Source organism: Parasteatoda tepidariorum, chromosome 3 (genome assembly GCF_043381705.1).
Source record: "Parasteatoda tepidariorum isolate YZ-2023 chromosome 3, CAS_Ptep_4.0, whole genome shotgun sequence".
NCBI classification, from domain to species: domain Eukaryota; kingdom Metazoa; phylum Arthropoda; class Arachnida; order Araneae; family Theridiidae; genus Parasteatoda; species Parasteatoda tepidariorum.
The window spans coordinates 6,114,845-6,130,219 of NC_092206.1; the positions used below are offsets into that span (position 1 = coordinate 6,114,845).

The following is a 15,375-nucleotide window of genomic DNA, read 5'->3' on the forward strand; positions in this document are numbered from 1 at the left end:
TTTCAGTAATTCTTATTATATTAATAACTGATTCGATTATAGAGAATTCGCATTCTCAAGAATAGAATTGGCACATTAATGATGATATTCCCTTCCGCATTAACCTGGAAAATCATGACAAATAACTTAATTATGAAAGGCTTATGAATAACTTAATTGTGAATAATTCAACTTTGAGATATCGAGAGTATACTGTATTTTGTAAATTCAAACTTTCGATTAATTCTAGTAATAATTTAAAATTAAAATTCTTAATTATATTTCAGTAATTCTTATTATATTAATAACTGATTCGATTATAGAGAATTCGCATTCTCAAGAATAGAATTGGCACATTAATGATAATATTCCCTTCCGCATTAACCTGGAAAATCATGACAAATAACTTAATTATGAATAATTCAACTTTGAGATATCGAGAGTATACTGTATTTTGTAAATACAAACTTTTGATTAATTCTAGTAATAATTTAAAATTAAAATTCCTAATTATGTTTCAGTAATTCTTATTATATTAATAACTGATTCGATTTTAGAGAATTCGCATTCTCAAGAATAGAATTGGCACATTAATGATGATATTCCATTCCGCATTAACCTGGAAAATCATGACAAATAACTTAATTATGAAACGCTTATGAATACCTTAATTGTGAATAATTCAACTTTGAGATATCGAGAGTAAACTCTATTTTGTGAATTCCAACTTATGATTAATTCTAGTAATAATTTCAAACTAAAATTCATTATTATATTTCAGCAATTCTTATTATGTTGATAACTGATTTTATTATAGAGAATTCGCATTCTCAAAAATAGAATTTGTACATTAATGATGATATTCCATTCCGCATTAACCATAAAAATCATGACAAATAACTTAATTATGAAAGGCTTATGAATAACTTAATTGTGAATAATTCAACTTTGAGATATCGAGAGTAAACTCTATTTTGTAAATTCAAACTTTTGATTAATTCTAGTTTTAATTTAAAATTAAAATTCCTAATTATGTTTCAGTAATTCTTATTATATTAATAACTGATTCGATTATACAGAATTCGCATTCTCAAGAATAGAATTGGTACATTAATAATGATATTCCCTTCTGCTTTAACCTGGAAAATCATGACAAATAACTTAATTATGAAAGGCTTATGAATAACTTAATTGTGAATAATTCAACTTTGAGATATCGAGAGTATACTGTATTTTGTAAATTCAAACTTTTGATTAATTCTAGTAATAATTTCAAATTAAAATTCCTAATTATATTTCAGTAATTCTTATTATATTAATAACTGATTCGATTATAGAGAATTCGCATTCTCAAGAATAGAATTGGCACATTAATGATGATATTCCCTTCCGCATTAACCTGGAAAATCATGACAAATAACTTAATTATGAAAGGCTTATGAATAACTTAATTGTGAATAATTCAACTTTGAGATATCGAGAGTATACTGTATTTTGTAAATTCAAACTTTTGATTAATTCTAGTAATAATTTAAAATTAAAATTCCTAATTATGTTTCAGTAATTCTTATTATATTAATAACTGATTCGCTTATAGAGAATTCGCATTCTCAAGAATAGAATTGGTACATTAATGATGATATTTCATTCCGCATTAACCTGAAAAACCATGAAAAATATCTTAATTATGAAAGGCGGTCTTTCTTTTCAGTCTTCTTAATGCTTATGTGTCCCCAATAAACTCTGATAATGACGCAAACGAAAATAAAATAAAAAAAACTCGGTCCCGAATGAGAAATTTGGGAAGCCCTCCAACAAACGACAATTACGATTTCAAGGAGGGTAATGCCCCCTCATACCTGTAGTTCGTCTGGAGATTCATTTAAAAAAAGATACCTGAATCATTTTCAGAGTTCTAAATCCTTAAGTAATCATCATGATGCGAAATATATTATTCTAACGAAAAGTTACAGTTTTTTGAAAACTCTTCCTGATCTAATATTACTGCTCTACACAGTTTTTCAGTCTTTGAAAAGTTACGCTAACAGTTATTTAATCTTTAAAAAGTTACTACACGGTTTTCTTTTATTCAATTCCTTCTATTAGTTCACGCTCTCCCTATTATCTTGTTCAAATTTTCAATTCGTTAATAAAATACTTTTTATTCATCCACTCAAGATCAAATACTTTTTTTAAAAACTTGTACTGGATGACACTTCATGTTAATACAGTTTTTTTTCAAATATTAATTCATTCATTAAATAAGGTTGAGTGAAAAACGAAATGGAATTTTATGATGGGTTAAGCGTTAGTCATTTTTTTACATTTTACTATAAGCGATTCGGTTTTTCATATATTTTAAAAATAACATCAGTGATAATTTCTAACTTATAGCTCTATTTGAACAAAAAAAGACTTTATTGCGCGTATTTAAATATTTAATTGGGTATACTATAGCCTACGTCACAGATCGTGTTATTCCTACTAAATTTAACTAGTAAACAGCATTTTCTGCGAACCTGATTTCTTGCAACAAGTAAAAGCATCAAACGAAGTGTCTTGTTTATAAGTCGCTACTCGCCAGGTTGGAATTGTATTAGTCTAGTTCCTTTGGAAATAATTTATATTGTTGTTTTACCGAAGTTTATGAATTTAGTAAACATATATAAAACTTAGTTTATTAATTAAACTAAAAGGTAAATGTTATTCCTAGTAAGTGGAAGTAGTTGTGCTTTTTTCATATTATACCCAATTGTTTTATATTCGCTGCGTGAGATAAATTCAATAAAGAACATTACGTGTTAGCACGTGTGGTTCACGTCACCAGACTTTGATAGTTGTCTGATACAACACGCTCCTTTTTATTCCTTCCAATTTCTAAATTTAATTAATGAATTTAGTTTTATATGAGAGAAATTGTAATTATTTAATGAAAAGTAACTAAAATAAATTTTTAGTAGGAATTGACTAAGTAGGAATTAACTTTATTTATAGATAAAAAAAATAAACTCAATTCCTACTTTCATAGTTGTTTCATTACTTGTTCTTTGAAAAGTTACTAGTTTTTTTTTTTATTATTCTTTCAAAAGTATTAACACAATTTTTCAATCATTGGAAAAGTTACTGGAATTGTGAATTATTTGGGTTCATAAAAATTTGCATGATAAAATGATATTTTCCCCGTCGCTTTTTTTAAAATCTTCATTTGATTTCAGTTGATAGTTTTTTTTTAAACAACATTTTTAGTATATTTTTTTTGTCGAAAAGTACAAGTTTAAAAACTTACATAGCAGACGATGGTGTAAATGTTGCGAAAAACTTCTAGGGAAGAGAGGGCACATCATCAGGATCAAAATTGCTCAATTGAATATGCGCGGAAATGTCGTCGTACGCCGATAGGGATACTTTCCCAATGTGAGCTGTTTTTTCGTGTACTTCTGAACAGGACTTAATAGAGGCGTACGACGACGTTTCGAGCATCGGTTTCTAAGCAATTTTAATCCTGATGATGTGCCTTAACTTCCCTAGAAGTTTTTCGCAACGTTTACGCAACCCCCTGTTATATATAACATTTCTGTAACGTTAATTTTTCAAAAAAAAAATTTTTTTTTTAAATGTCCTTACAAAAATTGAAATTTCAGAATTAAAATTTTCACACAAGATTTTAGGCAAAGTCAAGTATTTTGTATAAATGCAATAAAAAACATTTTTTCCATTGTATTATTCCTTGAGTTTAAAAATTTCAATCTAGGAAGAAAAATATCGCCGCGTTGGCGAGTTTTGAAAAACAAAGATTAATAATTTTGTTTAAATATTTTAAAAATCCAATAAATTCTTTTCGCAATATGTTTATAAAGTATATAAATAAAACTTTGTTTCAAGTTTAATGCACTCAATCTATAGCTTTCTTATGCTGTTTGGCGAAAATGTAGGAAAATATTATGCATTTGTGATTTTGTTTTAGGAATTTGAGGAAGGGACATTTTTATTTTATATTTGTGAATAGAATATTTTTATCATTTCATGAGTTATTGTAATACATTATTCGAAATTTTATTTTCAGTTTTATAGATAACAAAATGGATAAGTAAGCAAAAAATTGAACATGGAGAAAAATATTCAATCACTAAAAATAGTTATAATATCACCTTAACTGATAAAGAGTTTATTGTATTGATAAAAATGTCTGAAGTAGCAAAAGCTTTAAGTTTCCGTAATTCTTTGGGGGAAAAAATCGTCGTGTTAAGATAAGTGCGTAAAGTTAAGTGATACTGGCATGGTTACTCAAATATCTACACGTCAAAAAAATAAAAATATTTAATTTTTTTACTGTGTAAAACAAAATTGCTGATGCATTCAAAGCTTTGTAATCGTGTCAAAATGCTACTTTCGATGAATCGAAAAGGTTACTTTTGCCTTTACGAATAATCCGATTACGGTTAAAAGAGTGCATTTCATTGATATAAAATTTGTTCCAAAATTTGTCCGCAAATTTTGAAAAGTTTTCTCATTTTTTTTGAAGAATGATAAATTTTACGAACGTTCAAACTTTGCACTAATAAACATATTTTTTGGTCAATACACATGTTTTTATAATAGTTAAAATTCAGCCGACTTATTCATGTTTAGAGAATTGTAATTAAAGTTGTGAAAATTTTTATTAATTGGTCATTTTTGTGTTAATAGCACCATTTATAAAACATAGGACAGTTGTTTTTTCTAGTGACTTTTGGAAATCGAATCTTTTAATGGAACCTTATGATATAAATTAATCCTAGTCAAACCTTATGATGTAAATTAATCCTTATCAAATTCACAATAATATGGTTCAATAGAGCATTTTTAAAATTTACAACAAAATTGCAAGATCCACACTCGGATAATATGATTCGATGATGAACCAATTTTTCTGAGAGTATCATAGGTATTCAATAAAATTTCATATGTAAAATAATAATTGCAAATTATTTTTTTTAAAAATGGTTAGAATATCGCTATATAAAAAAATGGTAAGGCCATCGCCGCTGTTTTGGATGTTTATTTTATGAGTACTATGTACTTGTAACTTATGCGCAGTATATAAAGCTTATTATTATTTTTCTTAATTTTCTTCGTTAATCTCTCTTTTATTTATTCCTTTTTGATTTCATAAGACAAAAAGGATAAGAAGAAAAAGAGAGAAAAACGAAGGAAATTAAGAAGAAGTTAATAAGTTTTATTTATTGCGCATAAGCTGCAAGTATATAGAACTCATAAAATAAGTGAAAAATATAGACAAAATAGGGAAAGAAATAGTTAAAGATGAAAGAAAAATGAAGAAGAAAAAGTATTAAAATAAAAGATTTTTAAAAAGATTTTAAAAAAATATATATTAAAAATTAAAAAAAAACAAGGTACTGAAAAGATATAATCTTGTCATCAGCTCACACGATTATATTCGCAAAAGAGAGTGCTTTCTAATATTGTATTAATATAGCCAAAATAAAATACATAAATACACTTGTATTGATATATTGTGTGCGGAGCACCCAAAAAAATTGAAACAAAAATAGAACATATTAAATAAAACAAATCAAGCATATATATATATATATATATATTGACCGTCATATACAATTCTATCGTTCTGTAAAATAACTCATTTTTATATATTCAAACTCTTTCACTTTTAGATTAAATATTTTTTATTTTGAAACTCAAGATTATGGCTATTTAGGGATAAGGTCAGATGGTACAGTTTTACATAGACAATCGTTTTGAGAACTAACAATTAAAGTAACAATTTTAATTAAATAATTTGATTATAATCAAAATGATTAAAAATAAAATAAAAACTATTCTAGGTCATCAAATTAATGGTTCCCATATTATTTGTATGGTATTTCAATAAAATTGAGATTATAAAGCNTGTGAAAAATTGATTTTGTTTCAGTTCTTACCTACTGATCCAGAAAGCCATCTTGGACAATGACTTTCTTAAGAACCTGGATGCAGTTCAGATGAAAGAGATCACGGATTGTATGGCTCCCATTGAGTATCTGGCAGACAGTCTTATCATTAAGGAAGGCGATGCTGGATCCGTTGTCTACGTTATGGAAGGTATTTTTTAACCTTTTTTCTAATGAGTTCTTTTTTTGTGTAAAGTAAAAACTATTATACCTCGTTTGTAACTTAGCACTGTTCAATATAGATTTTTTGTCATCAATTTTCAGCGTATTTTATGGCGGCAATTTCTTTACATGAGAGTAGTGTATAGTGAAACATCAAGAATGTTCTTTTACGTTAAACTATATATATTTTAGTATAGAACTTGTAATAACAATAAGATATGATGCTCAAAAAATCACTGAAGTTCTTTTTTATGATGCAATTTAAAATAAGAACAGTTAATTCATTGTGCATTCTAAATCTTAAAATAAAAATTATCTATAAATCAAACATACTCGTAGCATAGCATAAACTATTTAATGCATTTTACAATTATTTAAGAATTCAAATATATTTATCTGTTGTTGTGTCAATTGCCTATTTGCCGTGCCAACAAGCCTGCGTAGAAAACAAAGCGAGTTTAAGACAGAGGGTGCATTTCTCGTTTTTTAGTAGCGTCATCTATGACCAAGAATACGATTTCTGCCATCTCAGCCCGTTTTACAGAATGAACCGATTCATACATCCACTCATTCATCCACAGATCGTAATTTTGATCTGAAGCAGAGAACGATCCATCTCCGATTCAGTATCCCCAGAAGTATTGATTCGTTACGGGGTTTCAGAGGACTTTGCGACCCCGAAAGATTTAACGTGTACCGGTCACCATTTAATATGCGGGTTTTGTTCGCCCCTGTGGGATTCTAACTCCCGCTCTCACCAACACGAGTCAAACGTCTTACCAACCAGGCTATCCCGGCCTATATATTTATCTTTATTACACAACTGAAAACATTCATACATTTTGTAACGACTTTTTTTTGTTGATGCATAGCAGTTTGCAAAACAACAGCAAACTCTCTCTATTTCGTACTAGATTGTAAACAACAAACTGACGATATTTTAAGTACCCGAAAATGAGTGGAGGCGAAATGATTCACGCTTATTTTTGGATAATTTAGAGATAAAAGTAATTCGCGATTTATGCGTGAGCTTGGTGAAAGCATTTTTAACTATTGGCGTTAATATTTAACTTCACCCCTTAGGGTGAGTAGGGATTTGATGTTACATTGAAATAATATATTCCTTAACACAATAATGTTAGGTTGTTTAATACGCTATCTGGCCAAAATTATTAGGACATCCGGTTTTTATGGAAGCATAAAGGTATGGGGGTGTTTCTCGTGGTTTGGACTGGTTCATTAGTTCCTGTGGTTGGAAACATGAAGTCTGAGATGTATGGGGACAATGTTGCATTCCCAACTCTAAAGACAATATCTCGGGGAAGGCCCATTCCTGTTCCAACAGGATAACTGCTCCATTCACACATCATCGAGACTCGCACAGACGTGATTTGACGAAATGGGTGTTCAAAAACTGGACTGGCCTTCTCAGATCTTAATCCCATAGATCATCTTTAGGACGAATTAGAGAGCAGATTATGTAACCAGGCAAATCGAACCTCCTCAATGCAATCATTCACTTCAGTTGTGATGGAAGTCAATTCCTATTCAAAAACTGGTGGAAAAGTCTTCCCAAGACGTGTGCAGGCTGTCATGAATGCAAAAGGGGGACCAACATCATATTAAATATGTGTCTCGGGACACTCTAAGTCCATACCACTGTGTATCTGGACACTTTTGGCCGGATAGTGTACTAAATTTAGAAAGCACCGCAGTTTTTACAGAGATAAGCAATTAATAAGCATTAACCTACGATGGATGTTTTGCTCTTTTATGATAAAAAATAGGATATGTTTTAACCACACAAATGCTGTAATTATGATTATGAGTTTTTTTACTTGTAAAACATCTTTGCATGCGTGTTTTACTGTAACATTATTACATGTGTCTTCATTTCTGTAGTAGATATAAATTTTTCCGATTCTGCTCAGAGTGCGAAGCGTTTTTAAAAAGTGCTTAAAGGTGCTTATTTTTGATTAAGCACCTATAGTACAATTTTTAAAAAAGCCCTTAAAAATGCTTTTTTTATTCGGGGTTTGTAAAAAGTGTTTCATTTTCTATCTTTCAGAAAGAGATTTTTTCTTAGTCGTGTCCTATTGTCATCGTAAATTACAAAAAAAAACCCTCTATTTTCACAATTTAATCTGCAATATTTATCAAAAAACTAATGATTTTATGATGATTATGTAATGTTTTTGATTATGTTTTTACATTTTGTCGATTTTATGTTTATAAATTTAGAACTTTAAACGATAGAAAAAAATAATTTTTATTGCTGAACATATCCTAATTATGATTTTTTAAAAGTGATTATAAATATTTTTAAGCGCTTAAAAAGTGCTTATTTTTAATTGAAAAATCTGGCTACGCACCCTGCTGCTATGACCTACTTAAGTGCTAAACAAGCCTATTCTGTATGAAAGATTCGATGCTTTTATTCCACCTGCAAAGTTTAATTTACAACATTTAAGCCATCGATGTTTTCTAATCAATCACGAAATCTCTAAATTTGCCTGAATATGCTGTGATAAGAATGACTATTTAATCATTTAATAATATTATTAACTTAACTCCTGTTCATCGTATGGGGTAAAAAAAGAAAGTCAATAATCCATGTAACGGAATTAACAAAACAGAATTGAAAGGCATATAAAATGTTTCTAGTTTTTATTTATTATTGGTTTCTTTAACCCTTTCTAGTGACTTTACATTATTAGATTGGGCATTCTAGAATTTCAGCACATCAAACAAAAATTTAACTAACAGCACCGACTTGTGATACGGCTCGATTTACCACAAAACAGCAATTTTCTCCGTTTACTTTGCTTTTTAATAAATAACTTTTTTTATTTCATTTATTGCTGAAGTTGTTTATTTTATTTAATTTATTTATTTATTTTGCAACGCTTTTCAAAAGCGCATAACTATAAACAAAATAAACACGTAATTTCAAATAACTTCAGAAATATTGATTTGACCCCAAATATGCTAATTAATAAGCGCTGACGATGTTTTAAGTTACAAAATCAGACACAAAAACATACTTAATCTGAATAAACATACCGTTTTTTTAATTTTTTTATTATTTTTTTTATGACGGATTCCTGCATCCCAAAATATAGGAGATGCCGCAATCTGGGAAAAATGGTCCCAATATTTTGGTGTCAGGAGAGCGCTCCAAAGTAAATGTTAATTTTACTTTTTACGTATTTCGCTATATCTCTATAAATTTGCACACAATTATAAAATTCGTTTATCCAAAGATAATTCCATGCAAAAAAAAAACATTTAGTAAATATTTATTATTTTTTACTATTTTACTTAATAATGGTTAAAAAAAACTTTTGAATTGTAAGGTATACAGTTTTTCGCAAAATTTTAAAGCATATAATTTTGCATGTTTGAGCAAAATCGGTTGAATAGCTCCTGAGAAAGTGAATTTACAAAAGTTCAGGTATTTAAATTTCTATTTCTCAGGAACTATTCAACCGATTTTGCACAAATTTTGTATTTTGCCATGTAAAATTGTAGTAACATTAAGTAACAATAAAAAGTAAGTACATAGTAACAATAAAAATAGAAGTAACATTAAGGGGTCCAAACTTTGGAGAGCTCATCTGACCAAACTATTGGGACCCTATTTCCCAGATTGCCGCTACCCCTTATATTTTGGGAGTCAGAAATCTGAATCCGTCGAAAAAAAGGTATGTTTATTCAGAAAAAGCACGTTTTTGTGCCTGATTTCGCAAATTACATTATCGTCAGCACTAATTAATTAGCATATTCGAGGTCACCTCTTCGAGGCATTAAGATTGAGTCCTAAAACGTGAGGATCCGTTCATTAGGATCAAAAGTTATTCAAGATGGTCCTTTTTTATTTTTTATTTATTTATTTTTTTGCGCACTGTATAAAAAAACCCCTCGGTTTTGAGCAACAAGTTAGCAAACATCTCTAATATTATTTTTAAATATTTAAGAAAATCATGTGCAGTTTAAAATAACAATACTTAATGTTAAACCTATTTTTATTTTATAACCGACGTTGAACAGCCACTCATTTTGGGATTTATGAGTATTTATGTTGAACTCAATCCTGAGAACAAGGGATCTCCTGCACCAAGCATTGGGACAAACAAGCTATGGAGAACTTTTTGGTCAAACTAATCTGCATTTTCTTGACATGGAGAGGAAAACTTCTTACGGCAAGGAGATTCTAACCCACTGATTGGGCATGTCATTGGAAGTCCAGTGCTCTATCTCCTGAGCCACCGTGATTCAATGTTAAACCTATGATTTTTAAACGTCCTTTCCTTACGGACTTTTTTGTTTTTTTTTCTTTATTCTCCAGGATCCAAATTTAAATACTCAGTTCTGGAGTTAGAAAAGTGATACTCACACTGAAACTCGTTTTTTTTATTTTTTTCATTGATTTAATAACTATTAAATTAGAAGATCTGATCATTAAATTGTAGTTTCTAATTGCAGAAGGTAAAGTGGAAGTGACGAAAGAGGGAAAATTCCTGTGCACAATGGGGTCTGGAAAGGTTTTTGGAGAACTTGCAATACTGTACAACTGCACAAGAACAGCCACAATACGAGGTAAAAAGAAAAAAAAATACCGTTTCATGTTGTTCGTAATGTAAGCTAAAATCAACGAATTTAAAACAGTTAAAATGTCTTCTCAGTTTTATTAATGCATGTATATTTTCAGCTGTTGTGGATTGTAAGTTGTGGGCTATTGAGCGAAACGCTTTCCAAACTATTATGATGCGCACAGGATTAGTTAGACAAGCTGAGTATACAAACTTTTTGAAAAGGTACGACTTTTTTCATTTTATTAAATAAACCCTGGCAGTAAAATAACTTGGGCCATCATTGAACCAATGTTCATTAATCTTGGCTCAATAAGGGTTCAAAGAGCTGTTATTTTCCCGATATTAGCCCCAGATAGAACTGTCCAATTTACCCGATATTTTACAGCCACTTTACAACTAATATCCGCGCTATACAGGGTGTCCCGAAACGACCGCATAAACTCTGCACAGCTAGATTCCTCGTTGGGAGTACATAAAAACTGCCCAAAGAAGCGTTCCTGTACGATCCATACTTAACGCGAAAAATACGAGATACAAAGTATGACGTCACTACCGGTGCAAGAAAAAAACACTTTATTGAACATATCAACAGCAGTATACAATGCACAATTTAAATCAGATGTTCAAAGTGTCCGTTTTCAACATTATCGCCTGGAAAGATATGCAAATACTGTTGCTGATATGTCCAATAAAGTGTTTTTTTTCTTCCTTGCACCGGCTGTGACGTCATACTTTGTTTTTCGTATTTTTCTCGTAAAGTACGCATCGTACAGGAACGCTTCTTTGGGCAGTTTTTATGTACTACTCCCAACGAGGAATCTAGCTGTGCAGAGTTTATGCGGTCGTTCCGGGACACCCTCAGGGCTGATTGTGCTCCNTTACAGCCACTTTACAACTAATATCCGCGCTATACAGGGTGTCCCGAAACGACCGCATAAACTCTTCACAGCTAGATTCCTCGTTGGGAGTACATAAAAACTGCCCAAAGAAGCGTTCCTGTACGATCCATACTTAACGAGAAAAATACGAGATACAAAGTATGACGTCACTACCGGTGCAAGAAAAAACAATTTGTGGAACATATCAAGAGCAGTATACAATGCACAAATTAAATCAGATGTTCAAAGTGTTCGTTTTCAACATTATCGTCTGGAAAGATATGCAAATACTGTTGCTGATATGTCCAATAAAGTGTTTTTTTCTTCCTTGCACCGGCTGTGACGTCATACTTTGTATTTCGTATTTTTCTCGTAAAGTTTGTATCGTACAGGAACGCTTCTTTGGGCAGTTTTTATGTACTCCCAACGAGGAATCTAGCTGTGCAGAGCTTATGCGGTCGTTTCGGGACACCCTGTATAGAACTATCAGATTCACCCTACATTTTATATTCATTAATCAGCCAATATGAACNCTTGTTTAAATTTTTTTCAAATTTTTCGATTTAAACTTTTTTTTTACTCAAGAAATTTTCCGGAATTTTGACTTGGGCTCACAATCACCCCTGCACCCTGTATGGAACTATCAGATTCACCCTATATTTTATATTCATTAATCAGCCAATATGAACCCTATATTTGCCCATAAGCCAGATATTGCTCCTATATTGGACCAATATAAAAAAAATCAAGACATCTCTGTATTGGTTCATCGATGCATGTTCATATATCACCCATATTGAGCCAATTTTGAGCTCAACTGGGGCCAAAGTGAAACTGTTTCTTGGGAATAAAAATTTTTAGGGCTTGTCCAGTGATTAATAGTAATTAACACAGTGAAAAGAGCAATAAAGCACATTAATAGTAGCACGTATGTCCACGTGACCAAATTTATACTTTAATAGTTGTCGGAGACATACCACGCGCCTTTTTCTTTCTCCGATTCCTTCCATAAGTTTACACTTTCCCTATATAAACTTATGTATCTTGTTTAAATTTTCAATAGTTAATTTTTATTGAGTCACTCAAGTTCAAAAACTTTTTTTAAACTTGTAGTAGATGACATTTGATGTTAATACAGTTTTTTTCAAAAATTAATTCATTAATTAAATTTAATCAATTAGTTTTAGTTTTATATGGGAGAAATTTTTTTAATTATTAATAAAAAGTAACTAAGATAAAATATTTCTTTATTGACCTAAGCAGGAATTGATTTTAATTTTTTTTAAAATATATTACTTGTTTTATCACTAAATTATTTAATATTCATGCATTTAGTATTAAATCTATATTGCATTATACTCTTTTTTTTTTAGTGTTCCAACATTCAGAAGTCTTAGTGATGAAATCATCATTAAAATTGCTGATGTATTGGATGAGGTAAAAATAAATATATAATTTTATTTTTGAAAAAAATTTTTTTTTTAATTACAGCATTTAAATTTTTCTGATTTACTTAAACAATCTTGGAGAATAAAATAATTACATTTTGTAGTGCACTGGTTTATGAATCTTTCATAAAGACCACTTTTAAAACTTGAATTCTTGTTAAAAATGAAGTAAGCACACACTATGACCCATAAGGTAATATTTTTGCGTTGGAAAAAAAACTTATACAGGACTGAAATCATAAAAACAAGTTTGATTGTTGGAGTTGGAATGTGATTACATAGAGTTGCAAACAAAAAGAAGTGATTAGAAACTAAAAATAGTGAGAAAAAAAAATTCTATCATTTACCATTTTTGCACAAAAAAAAACATTTTGAATTTTCGTATCCACCACTTTTTTTTATTGTAATCTAAAAAAAGCGATAAGCATTGGCTAAAAATTGTGGTATTTAGCTTAGTCTATAATGCAAGTAAATAAAAATTAATTTTTAAGAAATAACCATAGAGACTAAATCTAACACAATACGATAATTTTTCTCCTCATGATGAAACCACCTAACTGAAGAGCGAATTGAGTGAACATTTCAACCCTTCTTTTCTCCTTGTAATTTCGATAGAAGATGCTGAATTTTAAAACCGAAAATCTTTAAATATGGTGGTATATTGCGTTGATTTTGATTGTACAGAAAAATTTGTTAAACCTCATTTCACAGGGTACATTGATTTATCCCTTTTTGGAATAACAATTGTTTTGTTTACTATAGAAATGAACTTTCATTCATTTCCTTAAAACATGAAATCAATCCCAATTATTTCCTTTTATTCAGTCTAAAATCCAAATTGATACTTTTAAATCTATTTTACAAGTAAATATAAAACAAATAAGAACACAACTAAACTATAAAGTAATGGTTATATCGAATTATTCATTATTAATACTTAACTTTTTAATTTTCGAGCTAAAATGTAGTAGGCGTAGTTTTGGCGACATTGTTGTTTCTTTCATTCTTTGTTTATTTCCGTTGTATATTTTTACTTTTAAGATAAATATAAAACGATTTGATGAATTTGCACGCACAAAAGCCTTATAGTTTTAAAAATTATTAGTTTTATTGATTGATTTCATATTTATCTTATTGGATTTATCATAAAAAATACATGACAATGCCTTACTTGTCTATATAGCTATGTCACACATATAACTAGATATAATTGAAAAATTATACTTCTGATAAAATAAAAGCGTCTTTACACTTATAAACTGTTAGTCCCAACTACTTCGATTTTGTCTCATTAGATTTAACGTAACAAAATACATTTGAATGAAGGTAAGGAATTTTTTTTCAAATTTCTTTAAAATTGAAAAAGAGAAAGTTTTTATTTCAATAAATATATTTAAAAAAAAGGATAAAGCAGTCTCTGAATCTATTAGTTATAATTCTTATGCATATTTGAATCAGTTTATATGCTAAATACCCAAGTCAAAATTTTTGATGATGCCATCCAAAAAGTTTGATGGTTTATCTTGGCTTCAGTGCGATTCATAATGGTCCAACATCATTTTATGGTCACCGTCATCCAACGTTTTCCATAACGTGTTCATGATTTTTGATACGCGAGCGAATTTCCTTCATTCCATAATGGAAAATGTTATTTTAATATTATGATGGTTAACCATCAATAGAAGTTTGACTCTCGTGGACCAACAATTCGTGATGGTTCATGATACTTCCAACTATACATTTCCAAAATGGTTTATTACGAATTGCTGTTTCCGAATTCCTACATTGAGATCATGGTTGTTCATGATCGTTCCAACATTTGATTTCTGAGACACTAGGATGGAAATTTGTGATGGTTCAACATGAACAAACTATTAAAGCAGGTTGTTATTCTTCATATGAACCATCTTACGGTTATTCTTATGGACCATCTTACGGTTATTCTTCTTATGGACCATCATAAATCAGTTCGAATTCCTACATTGAGATCATGGTTGTTCATGATCGTTCCAACATTTGATTTCTGAGACACTAGGATGGAAATTTGTGATGGTTCAACATGAACAAACTATTAAAGCAGGTTGTTATTCTTCTTATGAACCATCTTATGGTTATTCTTATGGACCATCTTACGGTTATTCTTCTTATGGACCATCATAAATCAGTTCGAATTCCTACATTGAGATCATGGTTGTTCATGATCGTTCCAACATTTGATTTCTGAGACACTATGATGGAAATTTATGATGGTTCAACATGAACAAACTATTAAAACAGGTTGTTATTCTTCTTATGAACCATCTTATGGTTATTCTTATGGACCATCTTACGGTTATTCTTCTTATGGACCATCATAAATCAGTCC

General features: G+C 29.8%; 2 protein-coding genes across 2 annotated transcripts in view; both read left to right on the forward strand.

The window, feature by feature from the left end:
- Window positions 1–15,375, forward strand: part of LOC139425192 (cGMP-dependent protein kinase 1-like) — a 127,465-nt gene that overhangs the window by 35,634 nt on the left and 76,456 nt on the right. The window lies entirely within an intron of this gene.
- The window catches only part of LOC107453180 (cGMP-dependent protein kinase 1), a gene marked incomplete in the record, with an annotated part of 47,639 nt that overhangs the window by 3,923 nt on the left and 28,341 nt on the right, over window positions 1–15,375 (forward strand). The window contains 4 exon segments of the mRNA XM_043046985.2: window positions 5,912–6,078; window positions 10,575–10,688; window positions 10,801–10,906; window positions 12,936–12,999. Coding sequence (XP_042902919.2) covers window positions 5,912–6,078; window positions 10,575–10,688; window positions 10,801–10,906; window positions 12,936–12,999 — 451 coding nt within the window.